Source organism: Erythranthe guttata, chromosome 2, assembly GCF_056151865.1.
Source record: "Erythranthe guttata isolate IM_541 chromosome 2, IM_541, whole genome shotgun sequence".
Taxonomy (NCBI): Eukaryota; Viridiplantae; Streptophyta; class Magnoliopsida; order Lamiales; family Phrymaceae; genus Erythranthe; species Erythranthe guttata.
The window spans coordinates 9879756-9906958 of NC_142534.1; the positions used below are offsets into that span (position 1 = coordinate 9879756).

Sequence of the window (27203 nt, forward strand, 5' to 3'; positions counted from 1 at the left end):
CGTTAAAACTTTGTCAAACAAATTCAATGGTACACAAATTTGGGCGAGCGAAGGAAAAAGAGTACCGTGTGACAATTAATGATTTTTTAGTTGATAAATTCCAATGTTGACATTCAATTTCACCCATTTTGTTATTATAGGTTTGAAACATCAAATTTATGGATTTCAAGTTAATATGCAATTCATAAGATCAATAAATTTTTAATTGCATGTGTAAATTATGTAAGCGCATCTATTTATCTATAGGGGTAAGGGGTAATATGAAAAGAGTCCACTAAATGAAACATAATTTGAACTAAATGACAACCTTAAATTCAATTTTTTAATTAAATTCTTACTTTGAAATAATATATGACCTACATCTAGGGGTGGAGATCGGACGGATCGGATCGAATTTGGGTGTTTTGGAAAAATTCTGATTTTTTTCGGAAGTCTAAAATGCCTTCCGATTCCGATTCCGATTTTTTTCGGAATTTTCGAAAAATCGGAATTTTCAGACTATTTGAAAAAAAAAATAATAAATTAATAGTTCACCACCGACACAGTAGCAGAAGATTGGGGAAAAAAAACTCAAACAAATATTCTTCAAAGCAACAGACCCAACAATAGCCGAACTGAAAAAACAACCTAAACAAATATTCTTCAAAAACAACATAAAAGAACGATTCAAGTCTTAAATAGTATGAATGGATGTGGAGGAGCAGCGTGATGAGAGAGACCGACGTTGTTGGTGGCCGTGGAGAATACGGGCGGCGCTGGTGGTGGGAAAAAAGATAAAGCAGAGTTGGGGGCTGGGGGCTGGAGGCTGGAGGAAAACGATGAGAGAGATAGGGGCAATTATGGTTTCAAATAATTCTAATATTTTTTACTATTGTAATATATATATATATATCGCTCACCACTCAGTTATGGTGGTTATGGTGGGTGGCGGAGTCGGAGAACTACGGATCTGCAAATGGCAGCGGCGACTCATGGCTCATGCGCTTGAGATATATATATATATATATATATATATATATATATATATATATATATATATATATATATATATATATATATATATATATATATATCAAAACATATGTAAATTGAATTTAAAAAAAATTAAAAATATTTTTTTCGTAATCTTCAATATTATGAATTGTTTTTGTAATAGTGTAAAAAATGCTAAATGAAGAAATAGAAAGAAAAAGAAAAGGACAAACGTGTTTTGTATAAAAAAATAAAAAATGTTGGTTAGAGAAAATGAAAATATTAAATGCATACTAAAAATACAATAAATGCAATTTGAATTTTACTTAATGCAGATTTTAAATTTGTGAATGAGAGAGCATTTTTGGAAAAGCCCCCTTATCTTTATAGCCTCAAGCTCTTCACGATATATATATATATATATATATATATATATATATATATATATATATATATATATATATATATATATATATATATATATATATATATATATATATGTGCTTATTTTTCATATTTCTTCAGAGTAAATTAAGAATTCACTATTTCACTTTCAGTACCAGATTGTTTTCAGAGAATTATATTCATAGAAGTGGGAATTATGGTTTTTGTGTGGGAATGTCCTCTTCTGAATATCTAGAATGTCCATGTACCTTGTATTCTTATGTTCATACTCTGTGTTTTAACTTATTTGTTGTCCATCTCACTAAAATTTTCACATGACAATAACACGCAATTTCAAGTTTATACAATGAAAAAGCATTGTGGGAAACTAGTCATCTTTATATATATTCAAAATACTTTATGTGTTTGAACTTATTTGTAGTTCATTTCACTAAATATTCTACGTAGGCAGTAACACACACCTATGAGTTTATACAATATGAAAGAGCATTGTGAAACTATTAGTCATTTATTTTCAAACGCACTTTGATATATAAATATTTATTTAAAATATGGTGCATGGTTTTTTTTTTTTTTTTTTTTCTTTTTTTGGAAATGCATTTTCTCTCAAATGCCTCTTATTTTTTTTAGCGCATATGCAAGTTTAATTAATATTTTACTTTTCTATCATTTTGCCATTTTGGAGTTAAGTGATTCTATCTTATTATTAAAAGTGATAAACTGTCACATAATAAAATCAATCATCAATGGTTTCTCATAAAATGAATGAATGTTGATATATGATTTTTGTTTATTATCATTTATTAGAAAAAACTTTACAATGATATTTACCATTTACTATTTTACATCTTAAGTTTGATTTTGTTGTTGATAAGTTTAATATAAAATCATATAAATGCCTACATATGAAATTGATAGTAACAATTTAAAATTAACTTATACCTAAATATTTCAGATAAAGAAAGATTACTCTTTTATTTATTTTATTTTTGTTTTGAGCTCTTGGTATAATTTTTAATATATATTTTAAAAAAAAATATTTTCATTAATCAAAGTATATCAGCATATCAGGACTTGCATAACCGATACATTGTTGTTGTTGTTGGTGTTGTTGCAGCTGCTATTGTTGTTATTTTTGTTATTATTAGACATCTACTTTAAAAGTAGAGGCTAGTAGTAAACTGAGTAGGAAAAAAAAATTAAAGTAGAGTTTTGCAAAACAGAAGTATAATAACTTCTTTTTTTTTTTGAAACAATAAAGAAAAAAAAAATTATCTTTTGAAAACATAAAGGATATAACTGGTATAAATATAATTTAAGAGGATGGAAAGGTAAGTAAAATTAATTATTATTACTGTTGAAGTTTAAATTTCAATATTGCTGCTCCCCTAATCTTCTATCTGTAAGATGATTTGTATCATGTTAGTCATAAGTTCATCTGATTGCTCATGCAAATAATTTAGACATAATGGTAGATTAATTTCATCTTTTACCAAGAACACCCATACTTTTGGTAGAAGAAAATAAAAACACGACACAAAATGAACAGTATCCAAAGCCAAACGAGTAATTTTGAAAAGTACGAATATGCAGTGGTGAAAACTTAAAAGAATTTCAACAAGTACCAATATCTGGAAAGTTAAATGTTTGCAATTAAATTAGTAGTCAAGTTAATTTGAAATGATAATGAACAAAGGAAACGGGGAGCACGGATTCCGTTACAAGTGAAGAATAATGATCAATAGAGTTGAAATTTAGCCCTTGTTTTCTCGAAAACTTGCTCAGCAAGAAGGGCCCCATTACCATCAGCTTGTTTGATTTCCAGATTGGCCTTCTGGTAAAATCCGGTTCCTCTCAAAGCATCTGCTATGAAGTCATCAAAACCAATGGCAATAGCAGCTTCCGCTTTCGCTCCGTATACCAATCTCTGAACAAAATGAAACCATGTTGAAATGTTTAATCTGTTGTAAGGGTGAAATTGAGTCGTATAAATCAGAAATGGATCAAGACAAACAAACCTTGATTCTGGAAAGATGGATAGCACCAAAGCACATAGGACAAGGCTCACACGACGCATAAATCTCACAATCCGAGAGCTCAATCCTGTTCAGCTTCTTGCAAGCCTGAAAATGCATGATAAGCCTCAATAAGTGGATTGCTCTCTAGATAAATTTTACATAACGGTAATCACATATCAATATATCATTGTTCAAGAAGAAATGCCAAGTCAAACAGTTTACGTAATTTGCCCAACACATTAATCAATTTAGAACTCTTCTTATCAAAAAGAAGAAAATGATTTAGCCACATGGGGAAATATTACGATTAACATTTGTAGGACCTCTATAAGGCCAACATTCATACCATTTCAATAAACGAAAACCAGTAAAATAAATTGATACAAGGTTTCTATAAGATTTCTGTCCTCTCTCCTTTTTAGCTACTAATGCAATTCAGCATTTTCTTTTCTATCTCCGATTTCAACATTAATTTTTACTTCCAGATTTCTATATGTTTTTGAAGTTAGTTATGCATTGAATAATAGCAAAGCATTTTTAACAGCAAACATATTGAATATTCTAAATTCGGGTGCGGCTACAATTCTATTCTAACCTCTCTTATTGCAGTAACCTCGGCATGAGCAGTAGGGTCTGTCTGCTTGAGAACGAGATTGTGACAGCTTACGACGACTTCATTATTGCATACTACAACAGCACCAAAAGGACCTCCATCTCCACAATCTACACCTTTGTAAGCTTCTTCAACTGCTTTCGTCAAGAATTTGTGATCTCTATCCTGAACAGCTGTTGCCCATTACAAAATATTTTGTTACTATTCATTCATTCATAATTTACACTCTTGCTTTTCCAAACTATCACATTAATCATTAAGGCATGAAAATTTGTTGCTTTACAAGTTGATACTTCAGCAAACAGTTAGTCATGTACCAAGAACGCCGAACGACAATTTATTCAACATATAATCATCCATTACAAAGAGTTTGGATAGAATGTATCATTAGCTTGGATATCTTGCATGCCAGTGCCACTAACAAGACATTTTATTTTTATACTTCAAAAAAAGGGGTATTTAGTAGCAAAGAGAAAATGTAGAAGCCAATGCCTTCAGGGCAAACATGTAACTGAACTAGTGAACTCGTCAAAATTAACAGAATTTTACAAAAAAATTGTACTAATGCACAGTTACACTTAATCGAGTGCCATATTTTGTGTAACAGCAACTTGTTAAGTCATTTCCAACTGCCCAGTCAGTTTTTTTCTTGCCTTTATTATAAACAAATAGTATAGCGTCTACACAATTTCGTCGATCCTTTTAAAATACTTCTTCCTTACTTGAAAATTCATAGAGCTTTAAAGAATTACACTTGAATTAGATGAAACATATGTTAACATTGGTTAAAGCAATTTAGTGTAGTGCACAGAAGAAAGAAATAGGAAACTAGTGGTTAAAAATCAGGATTCGAGAATTGAGATCACCTTCTTGATGACCAGCAAATGCGGAAGCAACCGAGATAGTTCCATCTTTGGCTTCGACAACTAATAAACAGATTGAAGACAGTCAGAAAGTGGCACCAAACAAGGATATTTAAAGTTCATACTAATACTTTTATGTAGGAGAATTAAACTAGCATCCGACCACTAGTAGAGAAATATGCCAACCTCAATAAATTAAAGCAGGTAATAAATAACATTAAAATTATCTAGGAAATAGTTAGTCGCGGAGAGGGCATGACTGACTCAACATTAAATAAGCATGCATAAACTTGCAAAAGATTATTTCCTGTTAATAAAATTCTCGAATACAAAGTTGCATTTGTACAAACACACACACACGCACAAACACACACAAAACGCACACACACATACGTAACCATCCTAGAACTTACTTGTACCGGCAAAAATGCTAATGATGTACTACATCAAAGGTAAACCTCAATAGCTCACTGGCATAATTAACGAAACAAATATTATCGCTGCGATAATAGCAACTAATAGAAGCAGAAAATAGATATTAAATTTTAAAGGAGAGAAAAGAAACTTGGCAAAATTAGCATCATCTTGTTATGACTCTATCTAGTTATATAAAATTCATACCGCATGACCAACTTGTCGAGTGACGTCGAATTGCTAAATCTTTTTCAAATGTTCAATATGTGCTGTGTTCTGTTTTTCCATTCCTTTACCAAATACTAACAATAGATATTAACTGTATTTTCTTATGGGGTACATTAGTAGATTAATTGATCCAAAGTATCCAATCTACATCATCACAAAGATCCTCTTCGGTCTCACTGACCAGATGTATATAAACAGCAAATTATATATAACTTGACAATCTATAACCATTTTATTAGCATTGCATTTCCAATAAAATGAAACATTATGCTCAAAGTTTCAAGTTATAAAAAAGAATTTTCAACTAACCTTCTTGATGACCAGAACATGTAGAAGCAACCGAGATGATTCCGTCTTTAGCTTCAACAACTAACAAACAGATGAAGAGTAGTCAGCAAATTGCACCAAACAGGCAAGTAAACGTAAAAGAATAACTTCCAAATCCTCCAAGTAATTGTTAGTTAGCATATACTTTTGGCAACTAAAATAATGGAGAAACTAAACCAAGGGTACATTATATATCATTGGTATGGTTAACATAGCTACAATTGGGACTCTGGAGTAGCAAATACAGAGGCACTTATCAGAAAATCTAAAATTTCAAATTCCAAGGCAAAATAGTATATACTAGCTAGCACCAAGTCATACAAGCAAAATCTTATCAGATTAGTTAAAAAATGAAAGATTAAGATTACCTTCTTGGTCAGCAGTAAATACTGAAGAAGTAAGTGGGACACTTCCACCTTTGACCTCCACAACTAACAAACACAGTACAAAAATCAGGAAACGATACTATTCAGGCGAGTCAATTGGGCGAATTGCATTTTACCCCCAATATATTAAATACGAGGAAATTCTACCAAAATCATACTGAGGAAGTAAATGATTTTTATTTTAGTTTTCATGGTTCACGACCATTTAGAAGAATAATTACTTGTACGTGTCAAATTTATATCATTGAAATATGCTTGTTATTCCAAATTATACAAAACTTAAATAAATACCTTTTAATTAAAAATTATATTCCTAATATGAAAATGAGTGAAACATATTAGCATAATATGTTAATATTTTATGACATATTATATTCGACATTTACAATGATCACACAAATGTTAGAGCAGCACCCCAACGACTTCAAGATGTAGCAGCCAGATAATATAATACCATGCAAGCTAACTTTAAGATGGTCTAAGTAGCAGTTTGGATCGTATTACATTTGCAACTAAACAGTACTAAAACAAAATGCCCATTATAGCACTAACCAAAGTTAGGTGTTTCCCAGCCCATTGGTATGATAAATGTAACTATAGTTGGCAATAAGATACTCGTCAGGTTAGTGAGTGAATGGTTCAGGAGTAGTTAGTAATCAAGATATAATTTGGTGCAATCAAACCATATAAAAGATATCTCTTGCATCACGCGTCAACCACAAGATTCTTGTGCTAAATTCATACACATTTCGTTTTGTATAAATTGTTTTACTGGTATGTGTGTATGGCTGAACATATAAGATCAAAATGACGGAGACATCTAAAAATGCAATTAACAGAACTCTTTGGTACATCGAATTGTCCGTAAAGAGATTTTAACTTCTGTACTACAAGTTACGGCAAATAGATCGATCGAAGCTATGAAACGTGGAGAGATTCCAAAGTTTACTGCCGTAGCGCATCATTCTCCATCGACTTAACATTTCCCAACACTCCAAACTTAGACAACAAGCAGGCCTTAATTCATAGAAAAATAAATCCTTTAACAAAAAAATAAATAAATACCCAAGCAAGCGGAATCTAGACCAGATTGGAATAGCAATTAGATCATACATGCAAGAAATAACCCAACCCAAGCATCTTGATCATCACCATAGCCCACAATATTCAAAATACAGGCGATCAACCCCAAACCAGCATGAAATTGAAAAAAAACAATTTCAAAATTCAGCTGTTCAACAAAAAAAAGAAAAAGAAAAAAGTAATGTAAATAAGCGTCAACGACAAGAGTTTTGAAAGTAGGGCGGCTAACCATTTGCAGCTTCCATGGTAAAGAATAAATTGATTCTGAGAAAAAGAATTGGATGGGTGAACAAATGGGATCTGATGGGCGAGAGATCTCAAGGGTTAATAATTCGGCGAAAAATTGGAAGCTGGTTCACGTTTTAATTTCAATCTATCTCCCTTATCACTATCTATGTACTCCAAGGGCTCTTTTGGTTGGGTGGGTTGGATAGATAGCTATGGATGGGATATGTAGTACTGAGATTAAAAGACTGATTCACAATATTTAATATGCTTTTTGGTTGGTTGTATTGGGATGAAACTAATAATCTCTTGATGAACAATGTCACGTTTTCTTTTCTTGATTTACCAATTTTATGTGGGCTTATTTGCAAAATGACTGAAATGTCCTTAAAACATAATATTTTATTCTTGAGCTTCTTCTTTACAAGCAATAGTAGCCTTCTATTAATAAGTGATGTATTTTTGAGCTGTTGAGCATCGACAACTAAGTTCACATCTTCTGTTGAAGCTCTTACGCCTGCAACTCTTCGTCTTGACTGCAATACAAATTATAATTAATACAAACGTAAACTCACTTAATGCTATTTGTGCAAGGGAAAACTATGTATGCGGCTAATAGTTTATATGTACCTGAGCTTCGAGTTTGTTGGGTATTGTTTCAACACTACAACATAAAACGCCATCCATAGCGTTTCAAAAACGCTATTATAGGTTATTATAGCGTTTTTACAAACGCTATGTCTGCCGGAGCTATAATAGGTACAACCTCGAATATAGCGTTTATGAAACGCTATGATAGTTACATCTACAATAGCGGTTTAAAACTGTTATTGTATGTCGTATTATGGCTTCTAAAAAACGCTATTATAAGTTATGATAGCATTTATAGAGTGCTATTATATACTTTTATAGCGTTTATGGCTTCTAAAAAATGATATCTGATGACATTTCTATAGCGCTATTATATATATATTTTATAGCGTCTCTGAAAGTATTAAGTCTATAACAACATTTTATAATTTGCAATTGTATGTCTTTAATAGCGTATACAAAATGCCACGTGAAATGCTATAGATGGATGTTTTACACATCCTTGTTCCTTCAATGCCCTTGCAAAACTCCATTACAAAAATGTAATAAACCATGCTGAGCTTTTATTAATAATTAAAAAATACTATACAGCAACGTTCTTGTGGAACATTAAATATAATCTAAATAAACAATTCTGATTAATACATCGAAACCAAATTCAAAAAACAAAAAAAAAATAGCTATCTTGCAGTATTTATATTATCTTGTGGTTCCGTATATCATCCTTTGACCTGTTAACAAAAATCGAAAAAAAAATCACTCAAGTTAGTATACAATAATGATTATACAGACTAATTAAAAAAATGCAATATATTTCTAAAGCATAACCACTTCATCTCACAGTCCATACAATTTTGCTATGCAGTTGAGACTCTTACCGTGTCCATTGAAACTCAACTCTAAATATTTATTACAAAATTTATGGACATATTCATGCTTCTTTTTTCTATGTTTGAAATACTAGGAACCTAAAAACACACAGTAATACTAGGTCAAGGCTTAAACATCAGATCATCAATCAAGAGTCAGTTTCCAGTCCAATGGGAGAATTACTCTAAACTCGTGGACCAACCTTTGGAACAAAACTTCCAGAAATTCCAAGAGGCCTGAGAAATGATCTCAGTCGATAGTAAAATAGTTTCCAGATTAAACTTACGCAGTCCAAAATTTCTCTCAATATTAACGACTAATAAAACAAAGAAAAAAAAAAGTACAGAAGGATATTAAAAATTATAATAATAATCGAGAACCTGATTTAACTCGACGATTCATTATGGTGCTAGAAGAACTAATAAACTTCAATATTAACAAGTTAAATTGTTGTTTATCGAATTGTAACCTGCCTGATGTAAATCCTTAATGGGACTTGCATTTCTCATCAGCAATGGTATCCTTTTGCTATTAATCCAAACAAGACATAAGTAATTACTTCAGGGAAAATAAATCTTAGACAAAAGTTCGTATATCCTCTGTAGAAAAATATTAATTATCTTTCTATGCAGTAGTTTGGATGATGCGGAGTGTCATAGAAAGACCTATCAATAGTGGCTAACAGTTAAACTCCTTTCAACAATGTTCTATAAAATGACGATGAAATGGTGCGAAACAAAAATCAGATGATTAAAAAGTTCAAGAGGAAACTAAATACCTTTTTACTCCAGTAGTAACTATAACAGTTTCAATTGCACCGCCATATACAGTTACAACATCCCAGAGGCTACACAGGCCAAAACAAAGGTTCGTCACATTTTATAAATCAAGAAAGGGGTAGCGAAATATTATAATTTAAAGCTGAAGGTAAACAATTTACCCATAATAATTGATGCAATATAGAAACAATAATTCCCAATCAAAATCACAAACAATTAAATTAAATTTAAAGTATTCTAGTTATCAATGAATCTAGTAAAGAAAACAAGGAAAATGGATTAAAGTGCGATGTCAATTAATGGAACTCTCTTTTCAACATCTCAAAATTTCTACCTACAATTACCAATACATAAATACACAAATGCTTCACTTGTATTCACCTTCTGCACACTCCCAATACGGGTACCTACCAAAAGAAAAAAAACAAAGAATAAAGTATATCATTCTATATGGTTCCCTAAGAAAAATAAACTACAAATAAACGAGTTAAAATTGGATAAAAACTATTATAAACACAAACAACAATAATACAACCTAAATAGAGATAAGAGGTCGAATTTTACAGATTAAAGGGAACTTCCCTGATTGAGGATGATTGAGGACAGAGAATAGGTGGTGAGCCTCATCAGTCTATTCCGCCAGTGTTTCAATCTTCCAAACCTTGATCTATAATTCTGGGTATTTCTTGCAAAAAACAATTGAAATTATGTATTTTTCGCAAAAAAAAAATATAGTAAAATTAGGAAATCTAATGAGAAAAAATGAGAGTAAGAGGTACCGACCACAACTGAAATAAGGAGAGGAGAATTGATCATGGCTCACAGATGAATGTTACGGAGGTTTGGCGTTCTGGCTTGAATGAAGAAGGGTTTGATAGGAACGGGGCGGAGATGGGGATATTAAGAGTTGAGATTTATTTGACTTCAGTTAGCAATAAATAAAAATTAGTCGTGTGAGAGGTGCCTTATTTTATCTTATAGCGTTTCCTTTTTTTTATTTATTAATTATTGAATACATAAAACACAATTATAGCAGTTTATGAAAAAACGCTATAGTCATATGCTATCAAAAACCAATTTTGTTGTAGTGCAAAGGCTATGAGATCAGGACCAGAATTTGCAAGAACCTTAACCCTTCTTCGGTGATTTTTTTTCAAGAACTCCAAATCCATTGCATCTCTGTAATCACCGCTGCATGTTATCAAGAAGTTATATGCATAAACCACAAGTCTTTAGCCTGCACATACACATAGCAAGAAAGGACCTTCCAAATCCGATGAAAAAGGGAAAGTACCTGATACGATGTTGTAAGCACCGACTTCAAGATAATCAATGTGTATTTGCTCTATAAAAATAGGCCATGAGCATTACCAGCAAAAAAATTCTTCTAGATCTTTGTCTTTTGATTTTTAATTTCATAAGCGTTGCAATTTCACCAAAAAAAAAAGACCACATTCAGCAGCAAAAGAAGCTTACAGTCTACATATATAATTCAAGCTATAATGCAATCAGGCCTCAAAGGCTAAACCCATGAAATTAAAATCATATCAAGCAATAGTATTCGATTCTGTTGGTGCTTGTAGGAGATTACTAATGCTATAAAATTCCATGTGATTACCGGATAAACATGGTTGATTTCCCACATGGTGGACCACATCTTAAAAGTATCAATTCCACACACTGCAAAATTGTGAATTAGCAGGCTCACAAGATAACTCAATACAAACAAAACCATAAAAATCAAAACAACCATTTCATAATTGATGACCCATTTTTTTTTCAAAATCAGGAGACTATCGGTGGATCAACTAAATAACTAACTCTAATATATAAGTAATAATCGCAAGAATGCTTCAAGATTACATGCAAAAAGTAGACTTGAAAATTCTGTTGAAACTCTTACGCCTGTAATTCTTTGTCTTGACTGCAATCTGCAAAAACAATGTGTAGTGGAGAAATTGAATCGGTTAAGGTCGAAATTGGTGAATTAGCTAACGATTCTTTGAGATTTGGCAGGTGACGAAAACAAAATCCTCATCTGGAAATCTTCGTCTTGGCTGCAGAAGGGGAAATGTGAAAAACCCTAGAAATCTTCATCTTGGCTGCAAAAGGGAAAATGTGGTGAAATCAAGTATTTATATGCAATAAATTTGTAATTATTGTATGGTGTGAGGGTATATTTGACATTTCAGTTGGTGTAAGTGGGTGGGAGTAAGGATGGGATAAGTTGTCAAGCCAATTTTGGCTTGACAACTAATAATTCAAATGGCTGATAAAACTGGTGGGCCCATTTGTCAAGGTTTGAGAAAACACCCAAACCAAATATTGTACTACCAAGTACAATTGATCCCATCATGGCTTATAAGCCAAACCAAAAGAGCCCCAAGTATTCTCTACGACTGTTGAGTTGGCCGCACGGCAATATATATCTATATTATATATAAAACTAAGATACACAATCAAAGTTTTCCAATTGAGGAGATTGAGTCCACATTGTTTAAATAATTTCAAAAAAACCCCACTTACCATAATCATCTACATTATTAATTAATTGATTCACATTATTAGTTTACACAATTTTATCTCTCCTACATGTCAAAATAGTGTGTTTTTATTGGTTAATGAGTTTCCTTTTTTTAATCAATTGTTTGATAGTAAATACGTAAATACATAAATGCACTTAATTTTTTTTCTTTTTTATGCACAATATTTATATTAATTGCAAAACAACCCCACTTACAAGAATCACCCATATTATTAATGAAATAATTTGGTTTTCAAATTTTATCTCTCCTACTTGTCAAAATAGTGTCTTTTTATTGGTTAATGAGTTTCATTTTTACAAATAATATTTTGATTAAAAAAATGTATGAGCTATATGCAATATTTATAATTTTCCAATTGAGGAAATTTTATGCACAATATTTATATTAATTGCAAAATAACCCCACTTACAATAATCACCCATATTATTAATGAAATAATTTCACATTATTGGTTTTCAAAATTTATCTCTCCTACATTTCAAAATGGTGTCTTTTTATTGGTTAATGAGTTTCCTTTTTATAAACAATATTTTGATTAAAAAAACGTAGGACTTAAATGCATTTTTTTAATTTCCCAATTGAGGAAATTTTATGCACACTATTATATTAATTGCAAAAAAAAAAAAAAAAAAACTCCATTTACCATAATAACCTATATTATTATTTAATTGATTTCACGTTATCAGTTTTCAAATTTTATCTCTTCTACACGTCAAAATAGTGTCTTTTTATTGGTTAATGAGTTTCCTGTTTTTAATCAATTGTTTCATAATAAAAACGTAAATTCATAAATACACATAATTCTTTTTTGGTTAATGACATTTAATGCACAATATTTATATTAATTGCAAGAAAAACCCCACTTACAATAATCACCCATATTATTAATGAAATAATTTCACATTATTGATTTTCAAATTTTATCTCTCTTCCATATCAAAATAGTGTCTTTTTATTGGTTGAATTTCCTTTATGTGGACATTATTTTGATTAAAAAAACGTAGGACTTCAATGCAATTTCCATAATTTTCACATATTATTACATTTAAACTAATTTAGATAAATCCGGAAATTTATGTCAATTTAAATCAATTATTTTATTTCTTACCTTTATTACATTCCTTAACTCTCCTATAAATTACCATTCAATACATTCACCTTCTTCAACTTTTTCACATACATTTTTTCTGTTTCCGAGATATGGAGAGAATTCTTGAGAAAGAATTCCATTGGAATCACCTACATGCAATGGTATATTTTATTATAGTCCCTTTTATAGTATAATTTTAATTTATTGTTTTATTTTGTATTTGATTTCTTCCTTCAATTCTATTTGCAGCCTTTGAGTAATGCTTTTGTTGAAGCTTCTCGGTTGATAGGATTGTCTACTATCAACCTTCGCTACGAGGACGGCAATCATCTTCAAGTTGTTGTGTGTTCGTGACAAAAACATGGATAGCTGTATGTCATGTTGACTAAAGGTTGGACAGAGTTTTGTTACGCAAATAACATGTTTTGCGACAACACGTACTCTTTTATTTTAACCAATGGGATGATGTACTTGAGGTCTGGCTTGGCCCATCATTTTAAATGTTATGATATATGTCTTGGCACTCCTTAAAGCTTTACTAATAATATGAGTTGCATGATTTTCAAATAATTTTGATTTTCATTATTAGGTTTATCTATCATTTATACATTATACAAATATATGTATTCATATAAATCGAATGCATATACTAGCCACATGGAAAGAGCATGGTATTCCATTAACATAATTGTTCGCATCCACAAGAAAATGAGTACCCATAAGATAAACCGAATAAATGTCTAGAAGGGAAAAACTATTATAATATATTACAAAAGAGCCACAAAATTGGGCCAAAAATGGAAATTTGAAAAATATCTAAATAACTAATCTTTACATAGATGTTATATATCCGATACATAGATATGTATTTCTTTTATAATTTGTGAAACTATATATGCATCTAAGCCCATATAATGTTAATATTTATTGTTAAAAACTATGTATTTACTATCCTTATTGTTTTTAAAAAAAAAACCCATAATCTATGCAACAATTAAATGTAAAAGTGTAAAATCCTGTATAAAATTATATTTAATTGTTATTGTAATAATGTACAATAAGCAAATCACATATATACATATTTTCACATGTACAATAATGTACAAAATTATATATTGTTTCCATACAATATATGTAAAATGTATTAACCATGTATAAAATACATATGGATATTTTATATATCGGTATATATTTTCGTAGTGTATATTGGATATTTATTTTATATGTATATTTTCACACAATATATATTTTTTTTTTCCTTGATATTGATTAATGATGATGAAAATTTTAGAATTATGTATTGGATCTATAATTAATTATAATTAAGAATATAAATCTATTAAAAATCGAAATTTGTGCAAATTATTAATAGTAAGTTGCTTAATTGTATTTCATCACATAGAATGTGAATATTTATTAGAAGACAAATTTTCGTAAATTAATTGTTCTTTCCACATGTTTCCAAAATATTCAAATCAATCATAGAGTAAAATCATTGCCAATGTTCAATTAATAAAAAATGTACATATATGTATTATTGTTGAACCATTGGTTACCCAAAACAATAATTTGTAATTAACTTTTTACACAACAATTTTATACTAATGCAAAAACAACCCTCACCCACCCATAGTTGCAATGTATAAATATATATATCAAAATATGCCTTTCAAGAATAAAATTGTACACTATTAATTGTTTTTATATATACATTTACATGTATATGTTTTCTCACTATATATATGGATATTTATTTTTATAAGGATATTTTCCCACAATATAGATTTTGTTTCATTTATAATAACTAATATTGATGTAATCTTTTATAATTATGTATCCGATCTATAATTAGTTCTAATTAGGCATATAAATATATTTAAATCAAAATTTGGGCAATTTATTTATAGAAAATTGCTTAATTGTATTTCATTACATGGAATATGAATATTTATTAAATATAATTTACTATAATTTAGAAAATATAAGTTCATTATTATAATTGTATTCCATTTACTATAATTTAGGAACAATTATATCTCACCATCTTTTATATACACGGTTCATTTCAGTGTTAGTCTAAACTGCAGGATAATATTATTCTCACGATACTTCATCATCCGGTCATCGTTCTCTTTGTGTGAATCGTGAGTATAATAGTAATTGAGAATAATCGTTTAATTTTTTTTGTTTTTTTCTTCCATAATATTCGAGTATAGGAATTAATGTACTTTTTTCATATAGATTATATATTATAACTTAATTCATATTAAGTAACATATATAGTTCAAGATTTGTAATAGTATACTAATCTTTTATTTTGTGGCTTAACTAAGTAACAAAATTTTGATTACGTATATTAAACATTTATAGATGTTAAGGCAAGTAGATCTTATTAGAAACTTGGGGGGCGAAAAAAGTCATGGAATCTCAAAATCCGTGTTTTGCACATTTAGAAACAACTAAATTATTTTAAAAAAATATCTTCAAGACATGGAGATGATCTTCACTGATGAACAGGTGATAATTTTATTTTTACACTTCAAATTTGATTTGTTAGCAAACAATATTATCACATTCGTTTCTTCATTACGCATGGCGACATAGTGAAAGCTTCCATTAAGTATTTACTGTTATACAGATTTGAGTCTAAGATTAGAGAGAATATAGAAAACAGATGTTATGTAATATCAAACCTATCTGCTTTTTTAATCTTTACATTACCAATTATATAAATTCATTACCTTTTTTTCATGACAATTATAATTTAAATAATTTCGGATAGATTACGAAGATCTTGGAGACCAGACGTATGAATTTCCTTTTTGCGGTGCAATGATGTGGTACGGTAAAAGGAGTGACAAGCATAGACAAATATCAAGGCCCAAATTTAGCCTATGTTGTATGTCTGGAAAAGCCCAACTCCAAAAAATAAGACATGCACCTCCTACACTTAATAGTTTGGTGTTTGGAATTGATCGAAGGAGCAAACATTTCCAAGAGCACGTAAGATCGTATAATATGATGTTTTCTTTCACTTCACTTGATGAAACAGTGCAGACATCTATTAATAGCATAGTTGGTCCGTACACATTTCCATTACACGGCCAAAATTACTATCTATTGCGCAGTTTATTGCCGGAGGAAAGCACGAGGCCTAAGTTTGCTCAGCTTTACATGTTCGACATAAAGAATGAAATTCAAAATAGAATTGATGTCGTAAGGTAAATTTTATCAGATTATATTCCTGTTTAAAAATAGTATAGAGTTTACAAATTATAATTAAAATATTATTTGTTTGGCAGGTCAGGAAACCAATCTAACGATCTTGACCCACACATCGTGGCATCGTTGAAAGATATGATTGATGGTAACAATGTACTTGCATAGTCGTACCGAGTTGTTCGAGATCGTTTTTCCAATGATGGCCATCATGGAGTAAAACTCAGATTGGTAAAAGCCGCATTACTGATGGCAGGACGTACAATCTTCCGAACGCCAGTGAAATGGCACGCTTGATTGTCGGGGACTTTGACACACAATAGGGTGTTAGGGACATTGTCGTTGAGACACGCTCGAATAAGCTTCAACGAATCAGTGAGCTCCATCCTCATTACCTCCTCTACAGTATCCTCTTTTGTTTCCTTACGGGGAAGATGATTATCGAGACGATATAAGTTTGAGAGAATCTTCGCTTGCGGATAATAGAAAACGGAGGAAGGTGAGCATGCGAGAGTTCTTTGCATACCTAATACAGAAATGACGTGGAGAAAATTCAGTACTTTTGCATGCTAAGAAGTTATTTTAGTAGTTCGGTGTCGATCGATTTTCCATGGTTGAGTCACTGAGGTTGAATTTCGTAAGGTTAAATCAGGATGGACTTAGGGTTGACATGTACAAGGGTATCGAAGACAAAATTTTTAAAGAAGACACCGAGGGTAAATCGATTGGACAACACATTATAATTTCAGGGTCGTTCACCGCAGGTCCAAGATATATGTTTAACAACTTCGTTGATGCTCTTCAAATATATAATTGGATTGGATTTCGAACTCTCTTCATCGGCAATCCTCGATGGCCTGAAATACAAAGGGTATTGCAAGATACAAATCTTAGGTCGGAGGATCGGCAAGACATTCTGTGTCGTGAGTTTAATATGAAGCTCGACAGTATGATGAGAAAAATTAAGAAATGGCATATATTCGTACATATTAGAGCATGTAAGTATTTAATTATATCTCAATTTATAATTATACATTTACTACATCCATAGGAATTAGAGATATGGATCATGTGTGAGTTTAAATATTTATTTATTCATTAACTAAATTAATGCATATTGCTTAATATCATTTGTTTACATTTCCCTCCAGACGTTTGCACTATTGAATTTCAGAAAACGAGATCTACCGCATGCACATATTTTGTTGTGGTTGCATAATGATGACAACGCCAAGACCCCAGAAAAAATTGATAGGATTATATGTGTTGAAATTCCTGAGGAAGAAATCGACAGAAATATGTACCAGTTGGTGGAGAAGTATATGATACATGGACCGTACGGTCAGGAGAATTTGAAATCTCTCTGTATGAAGGATCGAGTTTGCACGAAGCAATTTACCAAGCCATTTGTGCAGCAAACTAAGTTAGATGCAAATGGTTATACTGTGTACAGGAGATGGGAAGATGGCAGAACAGTTATGAAGAAAAAGACTACTCTTGACAATGAGTTTGTAGTTCCGTACAATCGGGTATTGTTGAGTAAATACAGAGCTCACGTTAATATAGAGCTATGCAACCAAAAAAAAAGTCAAACAAATACCTGTTCAAATACATCAACAAGAGCCATGATCGAGTTATGGCGGCATTTTATGAAACACGCAATACTGATTGCGGTGCTGAGATTCGTGGCGAGATAAAGATGTACTACGACTGCAGATATCTGCCGGCATGTGAGACAATGTGGAGGCTGTTAAATTTTGATATTCATTACAGAGACCCATATGTAATTAGGCTAAGCTTTCATCTCCCCGATCATCAGCCGCTTGTCTTCAATAAAAATCAGTCATTACAAAGTGTTTTGGACAGGCCATCTTCCAAGCAAACGATGCTCTTAGCATAATTTGAGGCGAACAAGAATTATCCACATGCTAGGGACTTGAGAATTACGGAGATTTTCCACAGCAGTTTGTGTATAAAGAGGATTCTCGCACTTGGGCGCCAAGAAAAAAAAGATTTTCTATTGGTAGGATTGTGAATGTTCCCCCTAGAAAGGGGGAAGACTATTACCTTAGGTTGCTACTTAAGATTCAAAGTAGTTGCACGTGTTACGAGGACATCAGAAAAGTTGCTGGCTACGTCTACCCTACGTTCCAGGATGCATGTTATGTGTTGGGTTTGTTAGACGACAAAGAATACATAGATGCGATAAGAGAAGTGAATGCTTGGGCATCTAGGGATTATATAAGGAGGTTATTTGCGGTGATGCTGCTTTCCAATAGCTTAAGCCAACCCGAACATGTTTGGCGAAGTTGTTGGTCAGATTTGGCGGAGGGTATTGCTTACAAACAACAACGGCTTCATAATAATCCAAGTATGACAATTTGTATAGAACATTATTCAATTAGATTTTAAATATTACTCATTTTTTTAATATTCTCTCTTTAATTTTTGAACTAAATGCACAAAATGTATCAAATTTTTGTGCATATTTATCTATATCGGATGAAAGCTTGATGAACTGTACTCTCACTGATATAGAGAAAATATTGCAAAGTAATGGCAACAGTCTACGTAATTACGCGTCCATGCCATTTCCAACCGAATTCGCGATGGAAGACACAGTAAACATATTGGTCTTAGATTAACTGGATTACGACCGGTTTGAAATGGGTAGAGAACTTCAACGGTGTCTTGCCTCAATTACAGACGAGCAACGAAAGGTTTATAATGTTGTCATGGATACTGTATCCAATGACCGTGGCGGAATGTTCTTTCTATATGATCATGGTGGAACGGGGAAGACGTTTCCCTGGAAAATTCTTTCGCCTGTAGTCCATTCCAAGGGAGAGATTGTAATTAATGTTGCATTGAGTGGTATAGCCTCGCTATTGCTCCCCGACGGAAGAAAAACTCATTCTCGATATGGACTACCCATAAATGTACACGGGACTTCCACCTCCAGCATAACGCAACAAAGTCCACATGCGGAGTTTTTTTATTAGGGCTAATCTTATTATATGAGACGAGGCTCCTATGATGCATAAGTATTGTTTTGAAGCGCTTGACAAGACAATGAAGTCAATATTACAGGTAGACAAATCGTCTGGAGGTAAGCTGGTTGTTCTTGGAGGAGATTTTAGCCAGATTTTACCTGCTGTACTCAAAGCATCAAGGCATGACATAGTACATGCTATGGTAAACTCCTCTCTGTTGTGGAATTTCTGTCTTGTCCTGAAGTTGAGTAAGAACATGAGATTGCAGTCATGTTATTCTCCACCTAACGTGGACGAGGTAAGAGAATTTGGAGACTGGATACTGAAGGTTGGTAATGGGGATGTTGGGGAACAAAATGTTGGTGCAACTTCGCTATAGATTCCCGATGACATGCTGATTGGTGCTTCAGAAGATCCATTCAGAGACCTACTGAGTTTTGTATATCCCGATTTGTTGAGTAACATATATGATCCAAATTATTTTCAAGGGAAGGAAATTCTTGCACCAACTAATGAATGCGTCGAGTCTGTGAACGATCACTTATGTCTCTCCTTCCAGGTGAGGAGAAGTTGTACATGAGCTCAGATAGTATGTATAGGGACGAGCAAACAACGGAAGATAATGAAGAAATCTATTCGACTGAATTCCTGAACACAATAAGATGCTCGGGAGTTTCTTCTCATGTCTTGAAGTTCAAGGTCGGTGCACCAATTATGCTAATAAGAAACATCGATCAAGCTAGAGAATTGTACAACGGGACCAGACTTCAAATTATTAGAACCGACATTCACGTTCTGAATTGCAAAATTCTATCCGATAAAAATATCGGTCACATGGTGTTCATTCCTTGGATGACTTTAATACCATCTAACTCTAGACTGCCAATTAAATTTCAGAGAATTTCTGTTGATTGTTTCTTTTGCAATGACGATCAATAAAAGCCAAGGCCAAACTCTTTCGCATGTTGATTTGTATCTTCCTAGGCCTGTCTTCAGCCATGGTCGACTATATGTTGCACTTTCCAGAGTTAAGAGCACAGGTGGCATTAAGATATTCATCAAGTGGAATTCGGGTGAACTCACAATTGTGACTAGAAATGTCGTATACAAGGAAGTAGTCATTGAATTTGAAGGTAGAAAATATTTTCATATTTATCACTTTTTCGTGTAACATGCCCTGATTTTTATTTTTTTTAACACCTTATCTTTAGCAGGTCTATCTTCCTTATATTTTCCCCCGTGCGATGTTGTTTTCAGTTATGTCCCTAGGATACTCAATTCAAATCTTATTATCTTTAAGATTTATGTTTGTCGATATACTAATATTTAATATTATTCTTATATTGTAACTATGAACAACATGATACTCATAACATATTTTTAATATTGTTGGTCGATGAAGTTTTGTACTTAAATTCAATGAGCGTAATAATTGATATATGCATAAATTTGTTTTACAGACATGAATTTTTAGTTGAAAATATGCCGCCCCGTGCATCGCACGGGTGAATACTAGTATTTTATATATATAGATATGCACCAAGCACAACACAAATGGAATCAGTGGTTGAAATACACATGTAAACTGGGCCATTTTTTTTTTTAGAATATTTCGGTTTTTTTTTTTTTTAGAATTGGGGTCATTTTGTAATTATTTACAAAAATACAATAAAGCGTCGTTCAAAATGACGCGCTTTAACAGCCGTTGGATTGAGCTGAGATTGACGGCCAGATCTCCTATCTTGTCCTCCTAATCTGACGGTCAGGATAGATCGCAAGATCTAACGGTCACTAAAACGCGTCATTTTGAATGACGCGCTTTGACCTGTCAGATGGTCAAACGCGTCATTTGAAACTACGCGTTTTAGCGGCCGTCCGATTCTTCTCGATCTAACGGTCCTGATTTTGGCCGATAATATATATATATATATATATATATATATATATATATATATATATATATATATAGAGTTAAATGCAAAAACCCCCCCTGTGTTAATCCTAAAGACCAAAAACCCCCCCGGGATAAAAAAAAGTGACAAAAATCCCCCTGTAATCAATAGTCAAAGCCATACACCCCCCTAACTTTTGTGCGTGCCATTCACTCGCCCAATGTGCGACTACTTGTGCGATTTTTATACATTTTGTGCGTGAAAAGACAAATTTACCCCTCTGATTCTACACTCATAAAACAATTAAACTATTTATGAATTTGTAATAATATTTAAATTCAAAAACAAAATGAAAAAAATATAAATTATATTTAAATAATTTAAAAAGAAAAAAAAAATTGAAAATATCATACTGCCCCCCCACCCCTCCCCTGCTACACAAACTGCCCCACTCCACCCCTGCCACCTACCCACCTAAACAAATAAAATAAAATGAAAAAAATATAAATTATATTTAAATAGATAAAAACCACCACTGCCCCACTCCATAACCACGGCAATGGCAAACGGGAATGCCGTATCTGGAGTTATACTCCATTTTTGGGGAAACCGAAGAAACTTTGGATTTTTATTTTTCTTGAAATAATTTCGTAAGAAATTTTGAGTTGAGTTGCCGGAGAAGATGATACGTGGATGCATCCGTACGGTGACGTGGCTGCTTGGTTGGTCGCCGGAGAGGGGTTTCGGTCCATGAACGGAGCCGGCGACGGCAGTGGTGGGGTGGGGTGAGGTGCCCAGAGAAATTAAAATCAAAGTGTGTGTATTTGTGTGTCTGTGTGTTTTTTTCATTTGGGGAAGATGGCTTAATTGAAACTACTAGGGACTGAATTGAAAATTTTATAAACTTCATTTGGGTCATAAAATTTTAGATGTTGGACAGATTTATCTGAGGGTGTATTTGTCTTTTCACGAACAGTCAACGAATAAAAATAAAATGGGTCGAGTGTGCATGTTTGAACACTTATTAGGGGGCTTTTTGTCACTTTTTTTTATCCCGGGGGGGTTTTTGGTCTTTAGGATTAACACAGGGGGGGTTTTTGCATTTAACTCTATATATATATATATATATATATATATATATATATATATATATATATATATATATATATATATATATATATATATATATATATATATATATATATATATATATATATATATATATATATATATTATCCTATCCCTTAAACAAATCATTCCACATTTTGCTGCCTTGCTCCCTTCTTCCCAACATCAACACCGTAAGTTTTCTTCCTCTCCCTTTTTTATTTGTTAATTATTATTTATTATTGTTTAATTTATATTTTAACTAATGTAGGTAATTTAATTAATTTCAGCAGGGTACTTATTGAGGTAATTTTTTTCACTCTTTCAATTATTATTATAGTTAAATAGAATTTTAACTATTAATATAATTTTGTTAAATTTTTATTAATAGTGGATTAATGAAAATTTGATCTAATAAATTATCAATTAATTTGGAGATAAATTATTTCTTGTATCGTTAAAATATATATAATTTATTATGAAATTCAAATTTTTATTGTTGTTTTTCGTTGTTATTTTTAGGTTAAACTTTAACTTATGGTGGATTTAAGAAGGAATGTTTGATTGTGTTTAAATAATTTCTGAAATTTAAATTTTTTGTAATGGTTTAAACTTTAAATATGATACGAGTAGAATAATTAGTAAGATAAATTAATTAATTATTAGTGTGTTAGTGGATAAATTGGTAGAATTAGTCATGACATTAGAATAGGTATTACCTCAACAAGACCATAAATCGTCTTTTTTACCATTAATTACTTAGTGCCATTAATTTTGACCATAAATCGTCTTTTTTACCATAATTAGAATTTAGATTTCAAATTCATGATTTCAAACCGTTCGAATTTATGGATGTTTGGTCAAAATTCAAAATCAATGACTTCAAAATTCTTATTTTTTTTTTTCAATTTATGAAAATTGTAAAATTACACTTTAGCCCCTCAAGTTTACATCAGTTTCACTTTTGATCCTATGTTTTAATAATTTAACATATTTTTATCCTTTTTTTTTAAATAATGTCTGAAATTTAAATTTTGGTGTGTTTTGATTGTTATAATTAGGTGAAATATAATTTGTTGTGGATTGAGAAGGGATTTACGCTGCTAGCAAATAATAATTATTTGGAGGTATTTATTTTTTATATTGGACAAATATTATTATTTTTAATTGCTGAAATTTTAATTTTGTTTTTTATTGTTATAACTAGGTGGAAGCTTAATTTGTGGTGTTTTGAGAAGGGATTTTTGTAGCTAGCAAATAATAATATTTTGAAGGTAATTATTTGTTATATTGTACAAATGTAGTACAACTTGGAGCTATTTTTTTTTCCCCCCATTTTTAAATAATTGCTGAAATTTTTATTTTGATGGTCTTTTTATTATTATAAATAGGTGGAAGTTCAACTTGTGGTGGATTGAGTAGTGATTGTGGGTGCTAGCAAATCTACAATTATCTTTGAGGTAAATTAAATATTTTATTGGTTAATTTAAGTCTTACTTGAATGATAAGTTTGCTAATTTATACAAATTTTTTGTTTTTAACTGGTTAGTGTTATATGAATATGTCGAAAAATTACGAGTTACACAATGTGTTTATGATTTATAATATACAAATTAATAGTTTTGGAACTATCAAATTATAAAAAGAATTAGAATTTTTTAAATATTAATTGTTTGTTTTAACTAATTTATAATATAACATAAGTGTTTGTAGCTGTAAAAAAATTAGAAAATATTAAATATTTGAAAAAAAAAAATAATAATCTCAAAATATCAAAATATAGGGTTTCAATGGCGACTCCGGGTAGGAATACTGTCAAAGTTTTCGTGTATATAGGAGGCCATATGGTTCAGATGAAGTTATATGGTGTATATCGATGTCGACGTATGCAAGCAGATTGGGGACTTATCACTGCATTAGTAGAGAGATGGCGCCAAGAGACTCACACATTTCACTTGCGTGTAGGGGAGGTGACAGTCACCCTACAGGACGTGGCGTTGATATACGGACTACCGGTTGACGGACGTCCGGTCATAGGAGTTGATACTCATCGTAGGACTCGTGAGTGGCAGCAGTATTGTATGACATGGTTGGGATTTACACCGGATTCATCAAAGATAAAAGGATCGAAGTTGAGCGTCAAAGCCCTTAGTGAATATTTAATCAATAATCCCGTTCTTGATAATAGTACATATGAGCATCTTATTCATTACACTCGAGGGATTGCTTTTCTCATAGTAGGGGGGATTATGTGTCCCGATCACACTGGCGACTCTATTCCGTTGATGTATTTGAGACATTTAGAGGATCTTGATGCTGTCAGTACATATAGTTGGGGTAGTTGTACTCTAGCAGTCCTCTACCACGAGTTGTGCAAAGCATCGAAGATATCTGCAAAAGAAATCAGTGGCCCTGTTCAATTATTACAGGTAACATATGAATTACTTATATAATTTAGTACATTAATACATTTAATTTGTTGTTTATATTATAAAAAATTATATTCTTGTATTATTTAACAGATATGGGCATGGATGCGGATTCCTCCATCAAGGCCCATACCTACTCTGGCAAAATGGGGCACAACACTTGAGTATGCAGGATATGAGTTTCCCGTACCACCTTACGGTGCACGGTAATGGTTTTGAGATTTATGTTAAATTATTTTTGCATTATTGTTACGGTGATTTGTGTATTAATTTTGAGTGTCTATAAATATAATGGTTTGTTTGAGTCAACTTCCACTATATTTTTCTAACATTTTCAGTCAATTTTACTTGAAAAAATTTGATATTGTTTTTTCTTCAAAACATTTAATTACTTAGATTTTTTTCTAAAATTTTCTAAATAAAACATTTTATTTTTGTCATTTTGAATTTCTTTTTTTTTTTTTCTTAAATGTCTTCCGGCTGTTCAAATTCTCAACAACAATATGATTTTAAACCTTATCTTTATTATTATCTTTAGTTTAATATATAATAATATATCACAGGTGGACCAACCATGTCAGCTTCATTGAGACTGGTGCACATGTTCTTCGTATTTTTAGGATGATGTTGGATCAGATGCTCCCAGATCAGTTTATATGGATGCCATATGATATGGATGATCCGGAGTATCAGGCTGTAGGTGGTGATTCGGATATCATATGTTCAGGTATATGGGTATCGAGAGTCCCCCTGATATGCTACGCAATTGTGGAGATGCATCGACCAGACAGAGTAGTACGTCAGTTCGGGATGGTACAACCCATACCTGAACCTCCTGAAAATACTGAGACGGATTTCCGGATGCACGTCAATGCTAACCGTACAGGTGCTACCAACCGAGACTGGAGTCTTACACATGTTTCGCATGTTACCGCTTGGGATAATAGGCTCAATTATATTATTGATTATCCATATGCCAGTGACAGTCAGACTACAGAAGATGGTTATTTTGAGTGGTATGAACTGCACACACGTCGTTTCATATCACCGATTACCCCATCTGATCGTACAGGATTTCAGGTTGGAGGTTAGATTTCAATGGATACAGTGGTACGTATTCAAATTTATTTATTATAAAATTTTGTGTATTTTATAATTTTTATTAATGTATGTCTTCTAAAAATAAAATATTTCTTATTACTTATTTCAGATTCAGCATCTTCGATCGTTGATTGTTTCTGTTGATGGTGGAGACATGCCCCGGGATGGCTATCGTTCGTATTTACCGACTCTCAGAACATGTCTTAATGTCTTAGAGTCTCGACACGGACCTTCAGATAGGCCTCAATCTGAGATGCCTTATACTCAGACTCACCCTCAGACTCAGACTCAGATACCACTGTCTCAAATGCCTCAGTCACAGACTCAGATGTACGCTGGCGAGGCAGGAACTTCTTCTCGTGCATATTATCCGGCATTCGATAATTATACAGATCCTAGATCACACGGGCATCCATCTGGTATGTTTAGTACCTTTGATTTTATTTTTAATACTATTTATAACTGTGAGTATAATTATAATCTCGTTGATGCAGATCCGTACACCCCATACCCCTACTTTAATCCGAATCTGAATTCGGAAGACCCAGTTCATTTGGGGTCTACGCATCAGTTTTCGTCTTTGCGACCGGTAGATCATCAGATCACACCTATTCCTTATTCTCAATCCGCAAATTCTTCGAGTGATGAGGATGAACAAGTTGGTAGAGGGCACAGGACTAGAAGGCCCCCGGGATGTGGCACCGGAGGTCACCGTCATTGGTGATATTATTATTGTAGTTTATGTTGGTTATTTATTAAAACTTTTTCGTATTTTAGTTATTCAATAAAAAACAAATTAAATAAACTAAAGGATTTAGAGACAAAAAATATTTCCCAATAATTAGGCATTTTATTTTTATTTAATAAAATATGGAAATTCGACGGAATGGATCGGAAATGCCTTTTTTGAAAATTTTCCAATTTTTTCGGAAGTTAAAAATAGGTTCCTCCGTTCCAAAAAAATCGGAATTTCAAAATCCATTCCAATTTTGGAATACCTCGGAATCGGCGGAATTTCGGAATTTTCGGAAATTGCATTAATTCTTAATGTT

At 32.0% G+C, this 27203-nt stretch overlaps 3 protein-coding genes and 1 long non-coding RNA gene across 8 annotated transcripts; 2 read left to right on the forward strand and 2 right to left on the reverse strand.

Annotated features, from left to right (window-relative positions):
- Positions 1-2944: 2944 nt before the first annotated feature.
- Positions 2945-12202, reverse strand: LOC105976382 (Cytidine/deoxycytidylate deaminase family protein). Of its 4 annotated transcripts, none has more exons than XM_088827147.1 (8): positions 12156-12202; positions 7539-7701; positions 6209-6271; positions 5823-5882; positions 4875-4934; positions 3991-4181; positions 3396-3500; positions 2945-3304 (listed from the first exon to the last, which is right to left on the reverse strand). In XM_088827147.1, exons 2-8 carry the CDS (start codon positions 7552-7554, stop codon positions 3116-3118), a joined length of 684 nt encoding a protein of 227 aa, XP_088683273.1. In that variant the 5' UTR covers positions 7555-7701; positions 12156-12202; the 3' UTR covers positions 2945-3115. The 4 variants fall into 4 exon arrangements, with proteins under 4 accessions (XP_088683273.1, XP_088683267.1, XP_088683286.1 ...); XM_088827141.1 differs by having other exon boundaries at positions 7539-7708; XM_088827160.1 differs by lacking the exon at positions 6209-6271.
- On the reverse strand, positions 8682-10740 carry LOC148772296 (uncharacterized). Of its 2 annotated transcripts, none has more exons than XR_016030081.1 (4): positions 10558-10740; positions 10119-10449; positions 9774-9842; positions 8682-8856 (listed from the first exon to the last, which is right to left on the reverse strand). It is a non-coding gene; the product is annotated as an uncharacterized LOC148772296 (long non-coding RNA). The 2 variants fall into 2 exon arrangements; XR_016030080.1 differs by having other exon boundaries at positions 10119-10459.
- Positions 12203-16428: 4226 nt separating the features above from the next.
- Positions 16429-23840, forward strand: LOC105956154 (uncharacterized). Its single transcript, XM_088814971.1, has 12 exons — positions 16429-16631; positions 16713-16785; positions 17036-17128; positions 17282-17500; positions 17781-18158; positions 18562-19000; positions 19336-19568; positions 19720-19920; positions 20002-20080; positions 20182-20321; positions 23683-23748; positions 23829-23840. Exons 1-12 carry the CDS (start codon positions 16429-16431, stop codon positions 23838-23840), a joined length of 2136 nt encoding a protein of 711 aa, XP_088671097.1.
- Positions 22765-27038, forward strand: LOC105973312 (serine/threonine-protein phosphatase 7 long form homolog). Its single transcript, XM_088827164.1, has 10 exons — positions 22765-22815; positions 22893-22927; positions 23683-23748; positions 23829-23895; positions 24013-24081; positions 24405-25050; positions 25144-25256; positions 25614-26160; positions 26261-26570; positions 26646-27038. Exons 6-8 carry the CDS (start codon positions 24412-24414, stop codon positions 26140-26142), a joined length of 1281 nt encoding a protein of 426 aa, XP_088683290.1. The 5' UTR covers positions 22765-22815; positions 22893-22927; positions 23683-23748; positions 23829-23895; positions 24013-24081; positions 24405-24411; the 3' UTR covers positions 26143-26160; positions 26261-26570; positions 26646-27038.
- The last annotated feature ends 165 nt before the right edge of the window (positions 27039-27203 follow it).

Excerpts from the sequence above, each read along its gene's own strand:
- LOC105976382 (XM_088827147.1), bottom strand. Across the intron at positions 3,501-3,990 it reads AGGTTACTGCAATAAGAGAG|GCTTGCAAGAAGCTGAACAG; the intron begins GTTAGAATAGAA and ends ATGCATTTTCAG. Across the intron at positions 3,305-3,395 it reads TCCATCTTTCCAGAATCAAG|AGATTGGTATACGGAGCGAA; the intron begins GTTTGTTTGTCT and ends CATTTTGTTCAG.
- LOC105956154 (XM_088814971.1), top strand. The coding sequence starts at position 16,429 with ATGATGTTTTCTTTCACTTCACTTGATGAAACAGTGCAGACATCTATT. Across the intron at positions 16,632-16,712 it reads AATAGAATTGATGTCGTAAG|GTCAGGAAACCAATCTAACG; the intron begins GTAAATTTTATC and ends TTTGTTTGGCAG. Across the intron at positions 17,129-17,281 it reads ATAATAGAAAACGGAGGAAG|GATGGACTTAGGGTTGACAT; the intron begins GTGAGCATGCGA and ends AGGTTAAATCAG.
- LOC105973312 (XM_088827164.1), top strand. The coding sequence starts at position 24,412 with ATGGCGACTCCGGGTAGGAATACTGTCAAAGTTTTCGTGTATATAGGA. Across the intron at positions 25,051-25,143 it reads GCCCTGTTCAATTATTACAG|ATATGGGCATGGATGCGGAT; the intron begins GTAACATATGAA and ends ATTATTTAACAG. Across the intron at positions 25,257-25,613 it reads GTACCACCTTACGGTGCACG|GTGGACCAACCATGTCAGCT; the intron begins GTAATGGTTTTG and ends AATATATCACAG.